The following is a 24,302-nucleotide window of genomic DNA, read 5'->3' on the forward strand; positions in this document are numbered from 1 at the left end:
CTGAGTCTTGAAGGATTAATTCACCACGCCAATGGGAGAGGGGAAATGGAAGGAGAGGATGGGTAGGATATTTCAGACAAAACCAGCTGTGTAAGCAAAGGCTTATGTTTCATTGTGTTTAAGTACACTGTGTATATATTCACAATAACAACCTGCTTATAGAAAAGCTCTGCTTATGAAATTAAATCTGCATTAGTGACAGTAGTGCTCTTTGGGTGATTTATTTTCTTCTTTTTTCTGTACTTTCTAGATAGACTGTAAATAAAACTTTATAATAAAAAGTGATAGGTCCATGCACAGTAATGCACACAAAGAGGTCGGCTAAATTTTTGATAACAACTAGTGACGCATAAAGATTCACCAACAATGCTTGTTATGATGGCATCCCAAAATATGTTAATTGAATGAGTAACTCTACACATAAATGTACAGGGATAGCTCATTCCCTTTCCTCTTCCTACAGATCTCAGAATACTAGCCCTAGCATTAGTAATTAGATTATCCTAAACCCAGGAGATCTATAAGAAAAGAAAGTGCTGTCCTACTGAATGGGAGAAGATATTTGCAAGCGACATATCTGATAAGGCGCTATCCAAAATATATAAAGAACTCATACAACTCAATATCAAAAAATAATCTAATTAAAAAATAGGCAGAGTACCTTAATAGACATTTTTCCAAAAAGACACACACATGAAAAGATGGTCAGCATCTCTAATCATCAGGGAAATGCACATCAAAACCACAATGAGATATCATCTCACACCTGTCAGAATAACTGTCATCAAAAAGACAACAAATAACAAGTGTCGTTGAAGATGTGGAGAAAAGGGAACCCTCATGTACTGTCAGTGGAATTGTAAATTGGTGCAGCCACTGTGGAAAACAATATGGAAGCTTCTCAGAAAATTAAAAATAGAATTACTATATGATCCAGCCGTTCCACTTCTGGGTATTTACCTGAAGAAAACAAAAAGACTAATTCGAAAAGATGTATGCACCCCTATGTTCATTGCAGCATTATTTATAGTAGCCAAGATATAAAAGCAACCTCAGTGTCCATCAATAGATGAATGGATAAAGAAAATGTGTGTATATATATACATACAGGTGGACTATTAGCCATAGAAAGAATGAAATCTTGCCATTTGCGACAACATGAATGGATTTAGAAGGTGTTATGCTAAATGAAATAAGTCAGAAAGACAAATACTGTATGATCTCACTTATATGTAGAATCTAAAAAAAAAAAATAAATGAACAAACAAAATAAAATGAAACAGACTCATACAGAGAACAAACTGGTGGTTGCTAGAAAGGAGAGGTGGGGAGAGGGGTGAAATAGGTGCAGGGAATTGAGGTACAAGCGTCCAATTATAAATAAGTCACAGGGATGTATTGTACAGCATAGGGAATATCACCAGTGGTACTGTAATAGCTTTGCATGGGGACAGATGGTTACCAGACTTATTGTGGTGATCATTTTGTAATGTATTTAAGGGTTATACACCTGAAACTAACATAATATTGTATGTCAACTATACTTCAATAAAAAGAAAAGTGCTGTCTATGAAGTTAAAGGGCCATGATGTAGAAGAAGAAGAAGAGTTGTTCTCCTTTTCCAAAAGATAAGTCTGGGCCAAGTGGTTGACTGCTTTCTAAAAATCACTGTATGGGAGAACTGGAATATCTAAATATGGAATTGTGAAATGGTGAATCCCTGTCACTGATAGTGTTCAAGCATAATCTGAAAGACCGTCTAACAGGGTCTGTGGAAGGGACCTCTGCATTGGTGGTCAGGATAGAGGAGATTACCTCTAAGATATGTTAAGATTCTACAATTCTAAAATAGGCTGAATAGATGAAATCATTCCAAAGGAAAGGGATTAGTTTATTTGAAATTGCCCTGGACCAGTAGTTCTCAAAGTGAGTTCCCTGGATCCGTAGCATCAGCATCACCTGGGAACATGTTAGAAGTGCAAAATCTTTGGGTTCCTTGACAGACCTGTCAAACTGGAAACTCCGGGGACAGGACCCAGCATTCTGTGTTTTAACAAATCCTCCAGAGGATTCTGATGCTAAATTTGAGAGAACCAGTGTCCTTGACCATCTTCTCTTTATCAATGAAGCTTATTAAATCGTTGGTATGGTATGAACACCCTTTAAACAACCATGCTTTACATATCATTATTACTGCTCATTCTCAGTCTTACTTTTGCCGTAATATATTGCAGCATGTCTTTTAAATGACTAGAGTTCTTGTGTCTTTTACAGGTGTTGGGAAATCCTCCCTAGTTCATCTCCTGTGCCAAAATCAAGTGCTGGGAAATCCATCATGGACTGTGGGCTGCTCAGTAGATGTCAGGGTATGTGTTTCTTATATTTTAGTTTTTCAGTGTCATATTAAAGATAACTCCTTCAAACTCATGATCCAATTACAGCCCTGTAGTCAAGACTAAGTAATAATAATAGCTGGGTTTTATTAAGCACCTACTTTGTGCCAGATACTATGCCCAATGTTTTACATGTCTTTGCTTATTTAGTCTTTTTTTAAGCTGTAAGATATAGCTACAAAAATTAAGGCATAGAGAAGTAAAGTAATTTGATCAAATTCATTCAGTTCGTAAGAAGCAGAGTCAAGATTTGATCCTAATTAGTCTGATTCCAGAGACTTCACTTTTAATTACTATGCTGTATATCTAGAGTTCGCTTAACATGCTCCATAAATCATTCTGCTCGAGCCTTTCCCACTAAGACAGCCAACTTTTGGCTAGAAATATAGTGTAAAGGCAAAAGCTTCTGGAGCCTTATGTCTAGGTCATCTGTTCCTCACATTTAGGAAACCCAAGTGCAGTTTCCGCTGAATTAACTATCTTCCCAGATATTTTGGTCTTGCTAATTCCAGCTATTCCTGTCCAGGCCTCTCTTGTACTGGCATACCTCTCTCCATTGAGTTAAGAAATAAATAAGGAGGGAATAGCAGTTAGCTAGATTGACAGTTATTTTCCTTCAGTTCCTTGAACCTGTTGTTCCACAGTCTGTGATGTATATTGCCACTGATTAGAAATCCCCTGTCAGCCTCAGTGTTATTCCTTTTTAAGGTAATTTCTTCTCTCTAGTTGCTTTAGAAAAAAAAATTTTTTTTATAATCTTTGATGTTCTGTAGTTTTGCTAACCTACATCTAGGGGTGGATTAGTTTTTATTCATCCTAGTCAGAAGTTGTACGCCTCGTATATATCTTCATTTTTCAAAATTTTTAGCCATTATCTGTTTGCCTTACCTCATTCCTTCTATCTTCTTCTTTTGAACTTCTATTGGATTTTTGTCCTCCACATCTTTTAATTGCACTTTCATGCTTTCTATTGTTTGTTTCTCCGTGGTGCATTCTGGATGATGTACTCATATCTGCCTTCCAGTTAACTAAGAATCTCTTCAACTATGTCTAATCTGTTTTTTAATAAATCCACTCAGTTTTTTATTTCAGTAACTGTAACTTTTAATTTCCAGATGTTCCTTTCGGTTCTTTTTCAAATGTCAAAATTTTTCAAAATATTCTGATCTTTCATTATATATTACTTTTCATTTTAATCATATTCAACATAATATTTTATGGTTTCTTTTGGCTCGTTCTATTTTTTTTCTGGGTGGGTGACAGATTTCCTACTTGCTATATATGCAGACTCTACCTCATGGAAATGTACCTCTTGTATGGTTTGTAATTCTTGAAGATGACCACATCTTCAACAGGATTTTTTTTCTCCTCTTTCCTTTTGAAGTCTTGTATGCTGTGTTGTGAGAGTACAGTGCCTTTCATTTCTGTTGCTGCCAGAGCCCTAGAGATTTTAGTGGTCCTTGTAATTTCTCAGCTTGGAATTTCCATGCAATCTTGATAATGTAAATTTCCCCCAACATCTGATTGTGGTTTCCATTTTTTGTGGATCTTTCATCTACTTTCTACAAGGTCCCTGACAGAAAGTTTTTCCTGCTTTCCTGAGCCAGTGGACAGAGTTTTTCCTACTCTCTTTCACTGACTGGGCTGCTCATCAAGGGTCCACATTTCAAGAAGGGAATCTGTTCTTTGTCACTCACCCACATATACTCTTGCCTTAAAAGCTGGAAAACAGATCCCTATTCTTGGCTGGGCACTAAAACTTTGGGGACCATCCCCTGAAGCTATATCTGAATCTGGGTCAGCTCCCACTTCATACTCTAAGTTTTTCCTTCATTTCTAGCATCTGGGGAATTTCCTTTTTTTTTTTTTTCTCAAGCATGTCCTTTTTATTTAAAAAAAAATTTTTATGGCATTTCTATGAGTTTGAAGTCAGAGGGGACCTGTCTATATCATTTCAGCCTACTCTGTTCCTGAATTCTTAGCTATGGAAGAAAAAGAAATTCTAGATAATGAATTCAGTGGCAACTTTATTTAAGTTTGGGAGACCCAATAATAAGCTCTGGACAAAACTTCCCTTTGGGCTTTTCTAGCTCCCTTTCTGTGAGAAAGCATAACATATTGAAAAGAAACTTAGATTTGAACTCCCACTTCCTGGGTCAGTCCCCTATTGCTTTTGCTTTTTAAAGAGAGACTTAGACTAATCAGTTTAGTTCTCTGAGGCTTAGTATGTCATTTGCAAATTAGAGGTAAATAATACCTGCTTTATCTAGCCTACAGGTTTGTAGGGAGGATCAGAGAAGCTTAAAAGGTGTGAGGTTAAGGTCTAGTGCTTTACAATTTGAAGATGAAATTGAACTTAAATTCATTTTCCTGCCCCGCCCACCTGCCCCTCTTATCGACCCAGAGCCCAGTCTGCTCATGTAATTTACCTCTTGTCTTATTTGGGTTTTTTTCCCCTTTTCTTATTGAATTGGCTAAATCCCCAGTACAGTGTTAAATAGAAGTGGTGCTAACAGGCATCCTTGTCTCATTCCCAATCTCAGGAAATTTTTAATGTAATACCATTAAATATGGTTTTTGCTATAGGACTTTTTGTAAATATGCTTTATCAGATTAAAGTTACCTTCTCTTTCTGTTTCGATGAGAGTTTGAACCACGAACTGGTATTGGATTTTATCAGGTGCTTTTGCATGATAATCATAATTTCTCTGCTTTATTTTGTAACTATGGTAAATTATTTTGATTGATTTTTAAATGTTAAACCAACTTTGCATTCTTGGAGTAAATCCAACTTGGTCTTGATGTATTCCTTTCATATATTACTAGATTCAATTTACTAATACTATTTTTTTCAAATATTTGCATCTAAATTCATGAGGAATATTGGCCTATCATTTTCCTTTCTTATAATCTCCTTGTGGGGTTTTAGTATCAGGATTTTGCTAGCCTCGTAAAATGAGTTGGGAAGTTTTACCTCTGTATCTATTCTCCAGAAGAGTTTATGTAAGATTGGTTTTATTTCTTCCTTAGGTATTTGGAAGAATTCACAATTAAAAACCTCCGGACCTAAAGTTTTCTTTGTGGGAGTTTTTAAATAACATTAAAGAAAATATGAAAATGACTATTTCTTCTATATCAATTTTGATAACTTATGTTTTTGAAATAATTTGTTTCATGTAAATTGTCAAAAAATTTGTTTTTATATCCTCTGTTGTCTTTCAATATCTGTAGGATCTGCAATAGTATTCCTTTTTTCATTTCTGATATGGGTAATTTGTGGCTTTTCTCTTATTTTCTTGGTTAGTCTTACTAGAGGTCTATCTAGGACCAGTTTGGGGCTTTGTTGATTTTATCTATTATATGTCTGTTTTCTATTTTATTAATTTCTGTTTTTTTCTCTATTATGTCTATACTTTCTTTGGGTTTAATTAGCTGGTTTTTTTCCTAACTTCTGGCACTGGGTAGTTGTCTCATTGGTTTTTTTCAGGCTTCCCTTTAGAAAGCTCTAAAGCTCTAAATTTCTGTCTAGGCACAGCTTTAGCTGCATCTCTGAAATTTTGTTCATTAGCATTCAGTTCAAAATACTGTCTAATTTCCATTATGATTTCTTCTTTGACTCATGGGTGGTTTAGAAATGTGCCACTTAATTTCCAAACTTTGAGAATGTTTATTATCTTTTAATTATTGATTTCTAGCTTACTTTCATTGTGCGTAGGACATGTGCTATATGATTTCATTCTTTGAAATTTGATGAGATTTGCTTAATGCCAATTTTGGTAAATATTTCATGTGCACTTGAAAAGAATGCATATTTTGTAACTGTTGAGTGCATTGTTCTAAATATATCAATTAGGTCAAGTTTGTTAGTCTTTTTGTTCAAATCTTCTCTATCTCGACTGATTTTCTTTGTTGCTTGTTTCATCAGTTGCTAAGGAATGAGTATTATAATCTCCAACTATAAGTGTGGATTTGTCTATTTCTCATTTTAATTCTGCCCATTTTTGTTTATATATTTTGAGGTTGTTTTACTAGGTGTGTTCTAATTTAAGATTGTTTAAACTTCCAGAAGGATTTAACATTTTATCATCATGATATATCCTCTCTATATCCAGTAATACATTGTACTTTGAAGTCTATTTTGTCTGATAATAAAACAGCTAAATCCACTTTTTTCCCCAGTTTTATTGAGATATAATTGGCATATAACTTTGTATTAGTTTAAGGTGTACAACAAAATGATGTGATATATGTATATACTGAGAAATGATTACCACAATAAGTTTAGGTAATATGCATAACCTCACATAGTTACAATTTTTTTTCTTGTCATGAGAATTTTTAAGATTGTGTTCATTAATGAATGAATGGATAAAGAAAATGTGTTATATATACAGTGGAATATTATTCAGCCATAAAAAAGAAGGAAATTCTGCCATTTGAAGCAACATGGATGGACCTTGAGGGCATTATGCTAAGTGAAATAAGTCAGAGAGAGAAAGACAATTACTGTATTAGCACACTTAGATGTGGAATCTGAAATAACCAAACTCGCGGGAACAGAGAAGAAATTGGTGGTTGCCAGAAGTGGGGGTGGAAGGGGGAGAGGGGTAATATGGGTGAAGGTGGTCAAAGGTACAAACTTCCAGTTATAAGGTAAATAAGTTCTGGGGATATAATGTATAACAAGGTGACTATAGTTAATAGTATTATATTGTATAAACCAACTTATTTTTAGTTAATGTTTTGTGGTGTATCTTACTTCCATCTCTTAACTTTTATGTTTCTTGTACACTTGTATTTACAGTGTATTTCTTGTAACTAAGATACAGTTAAATTTTGCTTTGATAACCAGTCTGACGTCTTACTTTTTTAATTTGATTCTTGGACCTTGCCCCCAGATTTTTTTTTTTTAACATCTTTATTGGAGTATAATTGCTTTACAGTGGTATGTTAGTTTCTGCTTTATAACAAAGGCCCACCAGATATTCTGATTCAGAGTTATACATGAAGCCCAGGAATCTGCATTTTAAGAAGCACCTGAGACGATTCTGGTGCAGGTGAACAGTGTTTTGAGGAACACTGGGTAGGATGTGGAATCAGTTTTCCAAGTGGATATGGAAGTGGTTAATGACAGGACTTAGAGAGGCAAGACTATGAATCAGATGCTGACAGGGAGTAAAAGGTATTAACAGTAAGGGAAGAGGGAGGGAAGGGAGAATAGCTAGATGGTCCAAAGCCTCATGCAAGGTATTTCCTATTTTTCAACTCCAGGGTAATTCGAATGTGGAAGAGTGAACAGCATGCATCTGAGAGGGCAGCAGGAGAAGTTTTGTCTTCAGGGTAGAGGCTGGCATCAGTTAATACAATGAGGTTGAGGATAAGAATACAATGGAATTTTATATAATCATGCAGTAAGTTTCTAGGAGAGAAGTGGAAAGATTTGGAAGAAGGAAACAATTGGGATTGAATAATGGGTAGAGGAAGCAGAAAGCAGTTTGGGAATCAGAATATGAGAAACCAATTAAGGACCTAAAGTATATGGTAACTGAGGATAACAGGTCTTGAGTGTAGCTGGTAGCAAAATTTCCAAAAGACACTTTGTCTTAGCAGCCTCCTGTATATGAAGGTGGAGACTCGGGGTGTATCTGTAAGGAGTGCTTCTACGTATGTCCCAGAGAGCAGATCAATATGAGTTTAGTTAGTTCCCAAGACCCTGACCAAGTTTTAGAAGTAACAGTAGCGATTTCCTTTGGAAACCCCTGCTTTTGGAGAAAGTGAAATTGAAGTTCCCTTGAGTTAGCTTATGAAAGACTGCCGACTTTTGAACTCCCTCCATAGTTCCAGGGAACAGTGGGGAGGACGTAAAACTGCCCAAAGGGAGACTGGAATAAAGGCTACAGTAGTCGAAGACAAGTGTCATGTAGTAATGTGATGGATTTTACTGGAATGAGTGTGTTACTGACTTCTTTAAAGCCAGACTGGCCTGAATTGCATTACCGTGAAAGAGTTGGGCATGTGGGGCTGAAAGTGATCTTGCTTTTATTACTTTTCATTGAATTGGGCTGGTTGATTTGTCTTCTTTGAGAAAAATGCATTTCTTGAGTGACAACATAAGTAAAAGGCATTTTTAAACGATAATCTTAAGGAAAGTTCTGATAGACATGTAAATTATTTTGACTATTGTTGTAATAAAGTGAACAGTTCTTCCCTCTAGCAAGGATGATTAAATCTGATAAAGCCTTTACCTAAATAACTTGAAAGAACACTTTCTTCTGTAGCAGCTTTTATATTGCAATTACAGCTTCTGTGTTACTGAAACCTGACAGGGGATCTCCAGAATCAGTATAGATCCATAAATAGGCACTCTTCAGAACTCTTAAAAACATTTGCCCTGTTTAGCTCATTTCACATCTGTTAAGAGCCAACTAAAAATAGAGATGGTAAAGGTGATAATGTAATTGTTTAATTTCAAGTACTGGGTGAAGCTAATAAGCTTAAAGTATGTACTCAGTAATTATTAACATTTTGGATTTAGTATGCAGTGCAGAGGTGTTCATAACTGAACTGAAGGGAAAAGGGAGAAAAGTTTTATTTTGTGGTATTCTTCATTCATTGCTGTGTTCTAATTTTGTTGCCCCAAGTCTAATGGGGCCAATATAAATGCATGGCTACGCTTAATTATGAAAACAAAACTTACAGAATTTAATCTTTTCACAAATTATAAATAAGGAAATTGATTTGTCATTTCTAGTTCACTTTAATGGGATTTTTAACTCTAATTTACGCATTGCACACAATCAATATCTATTGAATTCCTCTTGGGCAGCATAACAATATACAAGTACTGGGGAGAAAAAAGATTTTTTTAAGGGCAGTCTTCTTACCACTAAAAATATGAGGTGGGAACTGGTAGGTGGGACAAGGTCTTTATATAAATGATCTTTAAAATAATGGTAATAATAAATGATGGCTAACATTTTTTAGTGCTTACTTTGGCTAGGCACCTATTTTACATACTAATCCACAAGCCTTAATGCCCACAACCGTTTGAGGTAGGTACTATTAGCTTCCCTATCTGACACATGAAGTAGTTGAGGCACAGAAGTATTAACTGACTTGTCCACGGTCACAGTGCTAGTAAGTGATGGAGGTGGAATTCAAACCCAGACAGTCTGGTTCAAAAGCCTGTGCTTTTGATCACTACTCTGTACTACCTTTTGTTCCAGAATGGTATTAAGAAAAAGGTATTCTAATGCTGTTAAATACAGTAATGACTAGACTCATATGGAGATTTAAATTTAATTTAAATGAACTAAAATTAAAAATTTAGTTGCTTAGTTGAACTAACCACATTTCGAGTGCCCAGTAGTCACATGTTGCTGGTGGTTACTATATTTGACATTTCCATCATCACAGAAAGTTCTGTGGGATAGCTCTGATATAGAATATAAGTGTTCAAGCGAGAAAGTGAGGTGCTTGTAAAGAATAGAAAATTATACTGAGTGTTAATGATTGAATGGGTAGCCTGGGCAACGGACAAATGTACTATTCCTTAAGAAGGGGGATATATATTACAGGTGAAAGAGAAGGAAATGATAGATTTAGCTCTGGACATGATGAAGGGAGGGATCTGTGAGCTATCCAATGTCAAGAAAGCATTTGACGTGTTGAAGCTCAAGAGAGAATTCTGAGTTGGAATTATCTGTATAGGGATACTCCTGAACCATGAGAGCTGATGAGGTTTTCAGAAAGGAAAATTTAGAAAGAGAAGAGCTGAGGAAGAACCTTGGGGTATATTTAGAGAGTTGATGATGAAAAGGGCATCAGAGAAAGATTGATCAAAGAGATAGGAGGGATAGCCAAGATGATGAAATACCGCAAGAGCAAAAAAGAGATGAGAATTTCATGAAGGAGGGATTGATTTTTAGTATGAAATAATATAGAGATATAAGGACTAAGAGAAAAAAATATTGGATTTGGTGACGATGAAGGTAGTGCTGACCTTTGAAAATGCAATGGAATGTTAGTGGCAGAAACCAAATGATGTGAGTAGGCAGAGAGGAAGTAGAAACAGGTTTAAATCAGTGGTTTAGAGGTTAAATAAAGGAGCAGATGGGTACAGAATAGAAGGGGAAAGTGAAGGGTTTTTTAAATTAATTTTTATTTTTTTTATAAATTATTTTATTTTATTTATTTTTGGCTGCGTTGGATTGCCACGCGAGGGTTTTATCTAGTTGTGGCGAGTGGGGGCTACTCTCCATTGCAGTGTGTGTGCTTCTCGTTGTGGTGGCTTCTGTTGTTGTGGAGCACAGGCTCTAGGCGCGCAGGCTTCAGTAGTTGTGGCAGGCGGGCTCAGTAGTTGTGGCTCGTGGGCTGTAGAGTGCAGGCTCAGTAGTTGTGGCGCACGGACTTAGTTGCTCTGTGGCATGTGGGGCATGTGGGATCTTCCCGGACCAGGGATCGAACCCGTGGTCCCTGCACTGGCAGGCGGATTCTTAACCACTGCACCACCAGGGAAGTCCAAGGGTTTTTTTTTTAAATAGAGGAAATGAACTTGGCTGAAGGCAAAACAAGATTACTGGTAAGGAAGAGGCAATTAGCAGACACCTTTATGATATTATTCATTCATTCATTTGTTCATTCATTATATATATTGCATACCTCCTGGGTATCAGACACTGCAAAGAATTAGAAGTACAGCAGTGAATGAGACAAATTCAATTCCTACTCCCCTGGTACACTCTCATTGTTGACTTTTTTCTGTCCTTCTGTCTTTTCTCCCAACTCTCTCCTAAGACCGCCTACCTTCCTGACTCTTTAATAATAGCTCTACAGGCACACATACTAAACCAAACTTACTAGAGAATATCTACAACATCCACTGCTCTTTCCTGATGTGTATCATTTTCTTTACTAAATTTGTTTCTCCTTTTTAAAAATTACAAACAATGAATAAACTCTTCAAATGAGACAAAACCTTTTATACTTAGTCGTGATTTGATTTCCAATAAAAAGTTAAGACGTGAGTAAATGAGAAGTACCAAAGTTACAGTATGGTTCCTTTTCCCATTTGATGATCAGCACGTACTGTTGCTACCTGTTGAGAAAAATCCTTCTTTATATAGCTGTAAAGTCTATAATGACTTTAAATATTCGTTCCTTGATGACCTGATTTAAATATAAAACACATTTCTTACAGTTTGGCATTACCCCCCATCATGTTGGGCTCTTAGTATAGCACCAACATACCACTTATTGTGTCAAGAGCAATACTTGTTAAAATGTCAAGCTTTCCCTTGGAGATCACTCACCTATATAAAAGATATTATGTCGTAGCTATGAGCTACAAGCCACGGTTTAAAGTTCTTAGGATTCATTACATTTGAATTAAGTAACACTTAGTTTAATTCACCAGTTTGGAAAGAAAGAAGGGTACCTTCTCTTCTAATTCTGGAAGGAAACATGAAAAGATTTAATTAAGGAAGGTATTTTGTGGTGAAGAGTACAGATGAGTGGGTGAATCTGGGTTGGAAGTGTGTGTAGCCAGAAGGGAGCTGGCTAATAGACTTGGTACATTGCAAGGCTAAGAGGGCATGCTACCTGGAAGTTGTAGTACATAGTGGCTATTCTGGAAGGAGTTACAGTCTGTTTACAGTCTGTAAACATTAGACATTTGAGATAACTTTAGAGAAAAAAATGATGTACTTAAATGGTTGCCCAGCTTAATTATGTATGAGAATCACCTAGAGAGCTTTCTTTAAAATACAGATTCTTGAGCCCCACCCCAGAAGCTTCAAGAGTTGTCCAAGAATCTGTATTTTTTTAAATAAGCCTTCCTATTGGTTCTGATTTAGTTTGTTCTTAGAACTGTACTTGAGAAGCACTGGAATTCAGTAAAATAATAAACTGAGTATAAAAAACCTTAGAGGATGATATATCCTGAATTTATTCCTTGATTTAACTAAACATATCAAAGCATCTAATATGTGCCAGGTATTATGCTATGTTGTAGGCCTACCAAGATGAATAATATGGTCCATGCTCTTAAGCTCAGAGTCTAATAGAAGAGATATCGGCAGATAAATAAGACAGTGTGGTTAGTGAAATGATAGAACTGTGCAGGATGTTATGGGAGCAAATAAAAAGAGTACCTAACTGGCCCTGATTGGTTTTGGAGCCAGGGAGGGTGGCAGGATCAACAAAGCTTCACTAAAGTGGTTGAGCTTTTTGATACCAGGTAACTGACTCCTTATAATACCTTGTATTGTTCGTTTCAGTTGTTTTGCTTAGAAATCTTGATAATATAAATTACAAATTTCCTTGCTTTCATAAACAGAATTCATGTAGTTTAACCTTTTTATTGATGACTTAACATTTTCACATATTATTAGTTATTTATGCCATATAGCAAAATAGTGATACCTTTTATCACAGTATACAAGATTACTTTCTGTTATCCACAATGGTCCCCAACTGCTGTGATTTTGCTGTTGTCATTTTTGTGTCCTATCCTCTTTGTTGCCAGTCTGCTAATTGTCTTCTCTTAATGTCAATGTGGCTATCTGTAGAATATCTTATTTACTTAAAGTTTTCCTTGGACAAAAGGATTTGGACCAAAAAAAAATGTGAATAAGTAAAAAGTATGAAGCATTCTGTTAAATATATATTGATATATGCATTTTATGACATTTATTTTAACTATTCAGCTATCTTGCTTTCTGTTATTTCAGAGCCATTTGATATACAGAACATAACTCCTTCGTTTTATAAGCAAAGAAACTGAGACTCAAAGATATCAGGGATAATTAGTAGCAATCAATGAATATAGTCTAGGCCTCCTGATACCAAAAGAGTTCCATTGTATAAAATCAGTAATTCTTTTTTTTTTTTATTAGTTGTTTTGTTTGTTTGTTTTTTTATACTGCAGGTTCTTATTAGGCATCAATTTTATACACATCAGTGTATACATGTCAATCCCAATCGCCCAATTCAGCACACCACCATCCCCACCCCACTGCAGTTTTCCCCCCTTGGTGTCCATATGTCCATTCTGTACATCTGTGTCTCAACTTCTGCCCTGCAAACCGGCTCATCTGTACCATTTTTCTAGGTTCCACATACATGCATTAATATACGATATTTGTTTTTCTCTTTCTGACTTACTTCACTCTGTATGACAGTCTCTAGATCCATCCACTTCTCAACAAATGACTCAATTTCGTTCCTTTTTATGGCTGAGTAATATTCCATTGTATATATGTACCACATCTTCTTTATCCATTCGTCTGTTGATGGGCATTTAGTTTGCTTCCATGACCTGGCTATTGTAAATAGCGCTGCAATGAACATTCGGGTGCATGTGTCTTTTTGAATTACGGTTTTCTCTGGGTATATGCCCAGTAGTGGGATTGCTGGGTCATATGGTAATTCTATTTTTAGTTTTTTAAGGAACCTCCATATTGTTCTCCATAGTGGCTGTATCAATTTACATTCCCACCAACAGTACAAGAGGGTTCCCTTTTCTCCACACCCTCTCCAGCATTTGTTGTTTGTAGATTTTCTGATGATGCCCATTCTAACAGGAGTGAGGTGATACCTCATTGTAGTTTTGATTTGCATTTCTCTAATAATTAGTGATGTTGAGCATCTTTTCATGTGCTTCGTGGCCGTCTGGATGTCTTCTTTGGAGAAATGTCTATTTAGGTCTTCTGCCCATTTTTGGATTGGGGTGTTTGTTTCTTTAATATTGAGCTGAATGAGCTGTTTATATATTTTGGAGATTAATCCTTTGTCCGTTGATTCATTTGCAAATATTTTCTCCCATTCTGAGGGTTGTCTTTTCGTCTTGTTTATGGTTTCCTTTGCTGTGCAAAAGCTTTTAAGTTTCATTAGGTCCCATTTGTTTATTTTTGTTTTTATTTCCATTACTCTAGGAGGTGGATCAAAAAGGATCTTGCTGTGATTTATGTCAAAGAGTGTTCTTCCTATGTTTTCCTCTAAGAGTTTTATAGTGTCCAGTCTTACATTTAGGTCTCTAATCCATTTTGAGTTTATTTTTGTGTATGGTGTTAGGGAGTATTCTAATTTCATTCTTTTACATGTAGCTGTCCAGTTTTCCCAGCACCACTTATTGAAGAGACTGTCTTTTCTCCATTGTATATCTTTGCCTCCTTTGTCATAGATTAGTTGACCATAGGTGCGTGGGTTAATCTCTGGGCTTTCTATCTTGTTCCATTGATCTATGTTTCTGTTTTTGTGCCAGTACCATATTGTCTTGATTACTGTAGCTTTGTAGTATAGTCTGAAGTCAGGGAGTCTGATTCCTCCAGCTCCATTTTTTTCCCTCAAGACTGCTTTGGCTATTCGGGGTCTTTTCTGTCTCCATACAAATTTTAAGACGATTTGTTCTAGCTCCGTAAAAAATGCCATTGGTAATTTGATAGGGATTGCATTGAATCTGTAGATTGCTTTGGGTAGTATACTCATTTTCACAATGTTGATTCTTCCAATCCAAGAACATGGTATATCTCTCCATCTGTTGGTATCATCTTTAATTTCTTTCATCAGTGTCTTATAGTTTTCTGCATACAGGTCTTTTGTCTCCCTAGGTAGGTTTATTCCTAGGTATATTATTCTTTTTGTTGCAATGGTAAATGGGAGTGTTTCCATAATTTCTCTTTCAGATTTTTCATCATTAGTGTATAGGAATGCAAGAGATTTCTGTGCATTCATTTTGTATCCTGCAACTTTACCATATTCATTAATTAGCTCTAGCAGTTTTCTGGTGGCAGTTTTAGGATTCTCTATGTATAGTATCATGTCATCCGCAAACAGTGACAGTTTTACTTCTTCTTTTCCAATTTGTATTCCTTTTATTTCTTTTTCTTCTCTGATTGCCGTGGCTAGGACTTCCAGAACTATGTTGAATAATAGTGGTGAGAGTGGACATCCTTGTCTCGTTCCTGATCTTAGAGGAAATGCTTTCAGTTTTTCACCATTGAGAATGATGTTTGCTGTGGGTTTGTCATATATGGCCTTTATTATGTTGAGGTAGGTTCCCTCTATGCCCACTTTCTGGAGAGTTTTTCTCATAAATGGGTGTTGAATTTTGTCAAAAGCTTTTTCTGCATCTATTGAGATGATCATATGGTTTTTATTCTTCAATTTGTTAATATGGTGTTTCACATTGATTGATTTGCGTATATTGAAGAGTCCTTGCATCCCTGGGATAAATCCCACTTGATCGTGTTGTATGATCCTTTTAATGTGTTGTTGGATTCTGTTTGCTAGTATTTTGTTGAGGATTTTTGCATCTATATTCATCAGTGATATTGGTCTGTAATTTTCTTTTTTTGTAGTGTCTTTGTCTGGTTTTGGTATCAGGGTGATGGTAGCCTCATAGAATGAGTTTGGGAGTGTTCCTTCCTCTGCAATTTTTTGGAAGAGTTTGAGAAGGATAGGTGTTAGCTCTTCTCTAAATGTTTGATAGAATTCACCTGTGAAGCCATCTGGTCCTGGACTTTTGTTTGTTGGAAGATTTTTAATCACAGTTTCAATTTCATTACTTGTGATTGGTCTGTTCATATTTTCTGTTTCTTCCTGGTTCAGTCTTGGAAGGTTATACCTTTCTAAAAATTTGTCCATTTCTTCCAGGTTGTCCATTTTATTGGCATAAAGTTGCTTGTAGTAGTCTCTTAGGATGCTTTGTATTTCTGCAGTGTCTGTTGTAACTTCTCCTTTTTCATTTCTGATTTTATTGATTTGAGTCCTCTCCCTCTTTTTCTTGATGAGTCTGGCTAATGGCTTATCAATTTTGTTTATCTTCTCAAAGAACCAACTTTTAGGTTTATTGATCTTTGCTATTGTTTTCTTTGTTTCTATTTCATTTATTTCTGCTCTGATCTTTATGATTTCTTTCCTTCTGCTAACCTTGGGTTTTGTTTGTTCTTCTTTCTCTAGTTTCTTTAGGTGTAAGGTTAGATTGTTTACTTGAGATTTTTCTTGTTTCTTTAGGTAGGCTTGTATAGCTATAAACTTCCCTCTTAGAACTGCTTTCGCTGTATCCCATAGGTTTTGGGTCGTCGTGTTTTCATTGTCATTTGTCTCTAGGTATTTTTTGATTTCCTCTTTGATTTCTTCAGTGATCTCTTGGTTATTTAGTAACGTATTGTTTACCCTCCATGTGTTTGTCTTTTTTACGTTTTTTTCCCTGTAATTCATTTCTATTCTCATAGCATTGTGGTCAGAAAAGATGCTTGATATGATTTCAATGTTCTTAAATTTACTGAGGCTTGATTTGTGACCCAAGATGTGATCTATCCTGGAGAATGTTCCGTGCGCACTTGAGAAGAACGTGTAATCTGCTGTTTCTGGAAGGAATGTCCTATATATATCAATTAAATCTATCTGGTCTATTGTGTCATTTAAATCTTCTGTTTCCTTATTTATTTTCATTTTGGATGATCTGTCCATTGGTGTAAGTGAGGTGTTAAAGTCCCCCACTATGATTGTGTTACTGTCAATTTCCTCTTTTATAGCTGTTAGCAGTTGCCTTATGTATTGAGGTGCTCCTATGTTGGGTGCATATATATTTATAATTGATATATCTTCTTCTTGGATTGATCCCTTGATCATTATGTAGTGTCCTTCCTTGTCTCTTGTAACATTCTTTATTTTAAAGTCTATTTTTTCTGATATGAGTATAGCTACTCCAGCTTTCTTTTGATTTCCATTTGCATGGAATATCTTTTTCCATCCCCTCACTTTCAGTCTGTATGTGTCCCTAGGTCTAAAGTGGGTCTCTTGTAGACAGCATATATATGGGTCTTGTTTTTGTATCCATTCAGCCAGTCTATGTCTTTTGGTTGGGGCATTTAATCCATTCACGTTTAAGGTAATTATCGATATGTATGTTCCTATGACCATTTTCTTAATTGTTTTGGGTTTGTTTTTGTAGGTCCTTTTCTTCTCTTGTGTTTCCCACTTAGAGAAGTTCCTTTAGCATTTGTTGTAGAGCTGGTTTGGTGGTGCTGAATTCTCTTAGCTTTTGCTTGTCTGTAAAGCTTTTGATTTCTCCATCAAATCTAAATGAGATCCTTGCCGGGTAGAGTAATCTTGGTTGTAGGTTCTTCCCTTTCATCACTTTAAGTATATCATGCCACTCCCTTCTGGCTTGCAGAGTTTCTGCTGAGAAATCAGCTGTTAACCTTATGAGAGTTCCCTTGTATGTTATTTGTCGTTTTTCCCTTGCTGCTTTCAATAATTTTTCTGTGTCTTTAATTTTTGCCACTTTGATTACTATGTGTCTCGGTGTGTTTCTCCTTGGGTTTATCCTGTATGGGACTCTCTGCGCTTCCTGGACTTGGGTGGCTATTTCCTTTCCCATGTTAGGGAAGTTTTCGACTATAATCTCTTCAAATATTTTCTCTCGCCCTTTCTCTCTCTCTTCTCCTTCTGGGACCCCTATAATGCGAATGTTGTTGCGTTTAATGTTGTCCCAGAGGTCTCTTAGGCTGTCTTCATTTCTTTTCATTCTTTTTTCTTTAGTCTGTTCCGCAGCAGTGAATTCCACCATTCTGTCTTCCAGGTCACTTATCCGTTCTTCTGCCTCAGTTATTCTGCTATTGATTCCTTCTAGTGTACTTTTCATTTCAGTTATTGTATTGGTCATCTCTGTTTGTTTGTTCTTTAATTCTTCTAGGTCTTTGTTAATCATTTCTTGCATCTTCTCATTCTTTGCCTCCATTCTTATTCCGAGGTCCTGGATCATCTTCACTATCATTATTCTGAATTCTTTTTCTGGAAGGTTGCCTATCTCTACTTCATTTAGTTGTTTTTCTGGGGTTTTTTCTTGTTCCTTCATCTGGTACATAGCCCTCTGCCTTTTCATCTTGTCTATCTTTATGTAACTGTGGTTTTTGGTCCACAGGCTGCAGGATTGTAGTTTTTCTTGCTTCTGCTGTCTGCCCTCTGGTGGTTGAGGCTATCTAAGAGGCTTGATGGGAGGCTCTGGTGGTGGGTAGAGCTGACTGCTGCTGTGGTGGTCAGAGCTCAGTAAAACTTTAATCCACTTGACTGTTGATGGGTGGGGCTGGGTTCCCTCCCTGTTGGTTGTTTTGCCTGAGGCAACCCAACACTGGAGCCTACCTGGGCTCTTTGGTGGGGTTAATGGCAGACTCTGGGAGGGCTCACGCCAAGGAGCACTTCCCAGAACCTCCGCTGCCAGTGTCCTTGTCCCCACGGTGAAACAGAGCCACCCTCCGCCTCTGCAGGAGACCCCCCCAACACCAGCAGGTAGGTCTGGTTCAGTCTCCCCCAGGGTCACTGCTCCTTCCCCTGGGTCCCGATGCGCACACTACTTTGTGTGTGCCCTCCAAGAGTGGGGTCTATGTTTCCCCCAGTCCTGTTGAAGTCCTGCAATCAATTCCCACTAGGCTTCAAAGTCTGATTCTCTAGGAATTCCTCCTCCTGTTGCCGGACCCCCAGGTTGGGAAGCCTGACGTGGGGCTCAGAACCTTCACTCCAGTGGGTGGACTTATGTGGTATAAGTGTTTGCCAGTCTGTGAGTCACCCACCCAGCAGTTATGGGATTTGATTTTACTCTGATTGTGCCCCTCCTACCGTCTCACTGTGGCTTCTCCTCTGTCCTTGGACGTGGGGTATCCTCCTTGGTGAAGTCCAGGGTCTTCCTGTCAATGATTGTCCAGCAGCCAGTTGTGATTCTGGTGCTCTTGCAAGAGGGAGTGAGAGCACGTCCTTCTACTCCGCCATCTTGGTTAATCTCCCCTTGAAGCAATTCTTTACCTTGTTATCCATCAGGGTTTGGTCCAATCTCAGTAATTCTTAACTAGAGGTTACAGCAAAATCATTTGGAGAATTGTTCAAATTATGCATGCCAAGGACTGGACCCCAAAGTTACTGATTCAGTAAGTCTGACATGTGTATTTCTTTTTTTTTAAGGACTTTTTTTTTCAGCTTTATTGAGATATAATTGACAAATAAAGTTGTAAGATATTTAAAGTGTATATTGTGATGATTTACTATATTCTTACACATTGTGAAAGGATTCCTCCCATCCAGTTAATTCGCACATCCATCACCTCACATGTTTATTTATTATTTATTTGGTGAGAACATTTAAGTTCTACTCTCTTAGCATGTTTCAGTTATACAATAGAGTGTTATCAACTACAGTCACCATATTATACATTAGGTCCTCAGACCTTATTCATTTTAGAGCTGAAAATTTGTACCTTTATACCAATTTCTCCCTATTTCCCCCACCCCTGCAACCCCTGGCAACCACTTTTCTATTTTCTGTTTCTATGAGTTTAACTGTTTATTTAGATTCTACATATAGGTGATAGCATGCAGTTGTTTTTTTTTTTTTTTTTCTCTGAGTGGCTTGTTTCACTTAGCATAATTCCCTCAAGATCCAATCACGTCGCAAATGGCAGGATTTCCCCCCCCACCGGCTGAATAATGGGATAATATTCCATTCTCATGGCTGTATATCACATCTTCTGTATTCCTTCATCCATTGACAGACACTTGAATTGTCTTCATATCTTGGCTGTTGTGCACAGAACATGGGAGTGCAGATATCTCTTCAGTATCCTGTTTTCATTTCCTTTGGATATATACCCAGGAGTGGGATTGCTGGATCATATGGTAGTTCTATTTTTAACTTTTTGAGGAACCTTCATTCTGTTTCCATGGTGGCTGAACCAATTTACATTCCCACCAATAGTGTACAAGGGTTCCCTTTTCTCCACATGCTTACCAACACTTGTTATCTCTTGTCTTTTTGATAACAGCCATATTAAGAGGTGTGAGGTGCTATCTCACACTTTTGATATGCATTTCCCTTCTGATTAGTGATATTGAGCACCATTTCAGGTATTTGTTGACCATTTGTCTTCTTTGAAAAAATGTCTATTCAGTTCCTCTGCTCATTTTTTAAATTGGGTTTTTTGCTATTGAATTGTATTATTTCTTTATATATTTTGGATATTAACCCTTTATCAGATGTATGATTTGCAAATATTTTATCCCATTCCATAGGATGGCTTTTCACTTTGTTGCTGGTTTCCTTTGCTGTGTAGAAGCTGTTTTATTTGATGTAGTCCCACTTGTTTACTTTTTGCTTTTGTTGGCATGTATATTTCTAAAAAAAAAAATCTTGAAAGATTCTGATGTACACCCCTGAACCACCATATTATAATCTGGCTCTTGTCTATATTCTAATAGATAAGGTTGCCATATATCAGATTTTGTTTCTGAAATATAAGCAGTAAATTCTTATAGAGTCTAGACCATGAGAAAGAGAGAGATTTTGGAGCTTACTCTGAGTAAGAAAGTCATTGGAGAGTTTTGAATTGAAGGGGGATATGATCTAACTTTCATTTTAAAATGATCACTCTAGCTACTATATGGAGAACAAATGGAGGGTGGTGGGAAAGTGAGTCAGTGAGGCTCTAGTGGGGAAATCAGTTAGGGGATGATTACATTAATTCAGGCAAAGACATAGAGGCTTTGAGGGTGGTAATAGTTGAGGTGGTGAGAAATGAACGGGTTTTGGATTTTTTTTTAAGGCAAAAGCAACAGAATTTGCTGACAAATCAGATATGCAGTATGAGGGGAGTTAAGTTTTAAGTTAAGAGTTAAGTTAACGCTTAAGTTTTTGGCCCTTCAACTAACTAGAAGGCTAGAATTGCCTTTTACTGAATTAGAGAAAACTGGGAGAAGAATGGGTTTGGGAGGAAGATTGGGATATTATTTTTAAATATGTTAAATTTGAGGTGCCTGTTAGACATCCAAATTGTAGTTAGGTGATATGGTAGTCTGAGGTTCAAGGGACTGGTCCAGGATGGATATAAATTTGGAATTCATCAACGTATTTATGACATTTTAAATCATAAGAGTAGATGAAATTGTCAAAAGAGCAAGTGTTGCTAGATATCCCAGAACTAAACCTTGGAACACTCTAACAATTAAGAGGGTAGAGAGATGAGGACAACCCAAATGGAGACTAAAAAGGCTTAGCCAGTGAGGTGGGAAGAAAAGCAGAACAGTATGATATCCTGTAAGTTAAGTGAAGAAAGTATTGAAAGAGGAGTGATTAGTTTTATCAGATGGTAGAGTAAGATGGAAACTGTTCATTGATCGTTGGATTTAGCAGTGTGGAAGCCATTAATGACCTTGATAAGGAATATTTCAGTGGGGTGACTGGGACAAAAGGTGTGACAGGAATGAGTTCAAAAGAGAATGTAAGGAAAAGAATTAGAGACAGTTGAGAAGAGACAACTCTTTGGAGGGCTTTTGCTGTAAAAAGGAATAGAGAAGTGGTATGGCAGCTAGGGGAAGACATGAGGTCAAGAGAAGGTTATTTTATGATGGGAAAAATTATGGCATGGTTGTTCGCTGGTGGGAATTATCCAACAGAGAGGGAAAATTTGATGATGAAAGGGAGAATTGATAGAGCTACCTCTTTGATAAGAAAGTAGGGGTGGGATTTTATGCATAAGAAGGGGATTTGACCTTAGGGACACAGACAGTTTATCTATAATAGCTGCAAGGAAAGCAGATTATATGGGTACAGATGCAGGGAGTGGATAGATAAGGGAAGAGCAGGTTGTAGAGTTCTCTTCTGATTGCTTCTGTCTCTGGAAGCAAGATTATTAGCTGTGCTTGAGGACAAGGAAGAGAGATTGGAAGTTTGAAAAAGAGGAGTAAGTGTGAAATAGTTACCTAGGGGAGGAAAAGAGGAAATAGACTATGGAACTGATTGAAGGAGAGCTCCAAAGGTAGACTTGAATTTAAAATGAATCCAGTTAGCTTGAATGTATATTTTTCTGAACATTACACTCGCTAGCTGGGTTGCAGACATGGAATACAGGAAAAGGTGGATATAATCAGGGCTGGAGTTTTGTCTAATGAATACTATGTGAGGGAGGGGTAAAGGAGAGATTAAAATGACGAATAGCAGAATTTATGCTTAGTTAGGAAGGAAGTGAAGGTTTGGAAGTGGAAGGGGGGACTTTGGAAGGTGTTAGGATCCATGAACTATAGGGACCTTTGGGGTCAAAGATTATTATTAGAGTTGGAGTGTTAGAGAGAGGAAGCTGCAAAGATAGGAGGTGGTGATTAGAGAGTCAGAGGGTAAGCTGCTGATATGGAATATTCAGTGCTTTAAACTGGAATGAGGGTGTTTATGAGTTTTCTTAGTGGCTATAATAATTATTTTGATGGATTGATTTGTTAGGTTCATGACTACAAAGAAGGAACCCCAGAAGAGAAGACCTACTATATAGAATTTTGGGATGTTGGAGGCTCTGTGGGCAGTGCCAGCAGTGTGAAAAGCACAAGAGCAGTATTCTACAACTCTGTAAATGGTAAAACATTTTTTATTTTTACCATATATTAATGGTCTCAGATCATCTGATGGAGGAATGCTGGACTTAATTTAAGGAAGATCCAAGATACTCCCAACTCTTAATTTAAATCTGCATATCACATTCCAGTTCGTGTTTTTTAGATTCTAACTGTGTATTTCAGAACATTAGATATTTGCTTTGTCTAAGTGTTTCTATTTATATTATTGTCATAAACTAAATATTGAGAGATAGTTTGGGTGCTCGACATAAAACATGGAACCTTCCAAAACACTGTCCTCTGGGAGTGCTGTTTCTTCAGTCAACTGAGTATATACCATTAGGAGTCCCATGGTCTAAGCCAGATGTCACAGAGATACTGAGATTTTTTTTCATCTGCTCCTTAGAGAGAGTCCTGTGTAATTATAAAAGCTGCCTAAGGATGTTTTTAGGGGTGCAGAAATTTCATCCAGTTATAGATATACAAACACCTGGAGCAGACTTCCAGGTAGAGGTGTTTAATAGGACATAATTGCAGTTCATAGAGTGCCTACTCTGTGTCCAGGAACTAAACTACTGACACCTGTGATTTACCTATAGAATTTTTTTATCTTCTCTTTTCTTTAATTCATTTTTTACCTTTTTTTTTTACTGTGAAATATAATTTCAACTTCTCTTTGATTGATGTACCAAAAGATTTGGTATCTTACCCCTTCCTTTCTGGTAGATGCTTAGCTATTAATTGGCCTTCATTTATACTATGCTTAGATCTCATTCTGTATTAAGTAAGCATTGTAATTATTCAGTACCATCTTCATTACTTATATTCCTCTTTCAATGTCTTATCCCATATCATAAGATGTTGTAGATACTTCAAAAAGTAGAGAAGGCTCTTGCCATTGGATACGTACTGTAGAATACAGGATGAGTCATGTTAGTTCAGACCTATGTCGCATTTAGCTTGGAATTCTATCTGAAAGTGTCACAATCTAATTGAAGAAACAAAATATTCATAAATGAAACAAAACACAGTTTAAGATGGTGACATTAATATATGACATCATAATGATACATGATAAAGTACATGATAATGGCATATATTAATAGAATGTATATAAATGAGAAAACAGTAAGATAAGACTGGTATTGTATTAGGTGACTTGCTAAAGAGCAGGAGAGAAAGAAATGAAGCCTGGTTTAGATCTCGGATCAAGTGATAAACTTGGATTATATCGGTCAAATGACTTGTCAAAGTTGATATCAATCCAATTTGGCAAAGAAAAATTTGGATAAATAACACTTTTCCTGTTTAGATCTTTTTGAGAGTTAGGATAAAAATTATAAATAAATAATAAAGTTAAAGACCATTCAAATCCAAGAAACTTTATGGAATTCTGAGTTGTAAGCTTAGTAAGTACTGAAGAAATCCATCTAAATCCGTATTTATTTGGTTATCTTTTCTATACCTACTCTCCATTAGTGATTTGTGTCTTCCTTAAATATTATTGAAGTAATTTCATATATCCTATGTTAGTTT

The 24,302-nt window shown here is 36.6% G+C and overlaps 1 protein-coding gene across 2 annotated transcripts in view; it reads left to right on the forward strand.

Moving 5' to 3' along the window:
* Positions 1-24,302, forward strand: part of RABL3 (RAB, member of RAS oncogene family like 3) — a 43,040-nt gene that overhangs the window by 3,341 nt on the left and 15,397 nt on the right. For both annotated transcript variants that reach the window (XM_068546663.1, XM_068546664.1), the window contains exons 2-3: positions 2,275-2,366; positions 22,657-22,786. In XM_068546663.1, coding sequence (XP_068402764.1) covers positions 2,275-2,366; positions 22,657-22,786 — 222 coding nt within the window. The remainder of the gene's footprint in view (positions 1-2,274; positions 2,367-22,656; positions 22,787-24,302) is intronic.

The sequence above is a fragment of the Eschrichtius robustus genome, chromosome 6 (genome assembly GCF_028021215.1).
Source record: "Eschrichtius robustus isolate mEscRob2 chromosome 6, mEscRob2.pri, whole genome shotgun sequence".
Classification (NCBI taxonomy): domain Eukaryota; kingdom Metazoa; phylum Chordata; class Mammalia; order Artiodactyla; family Eschrichtiidae; genus Eschrichtius; species Eschrichtius robustus.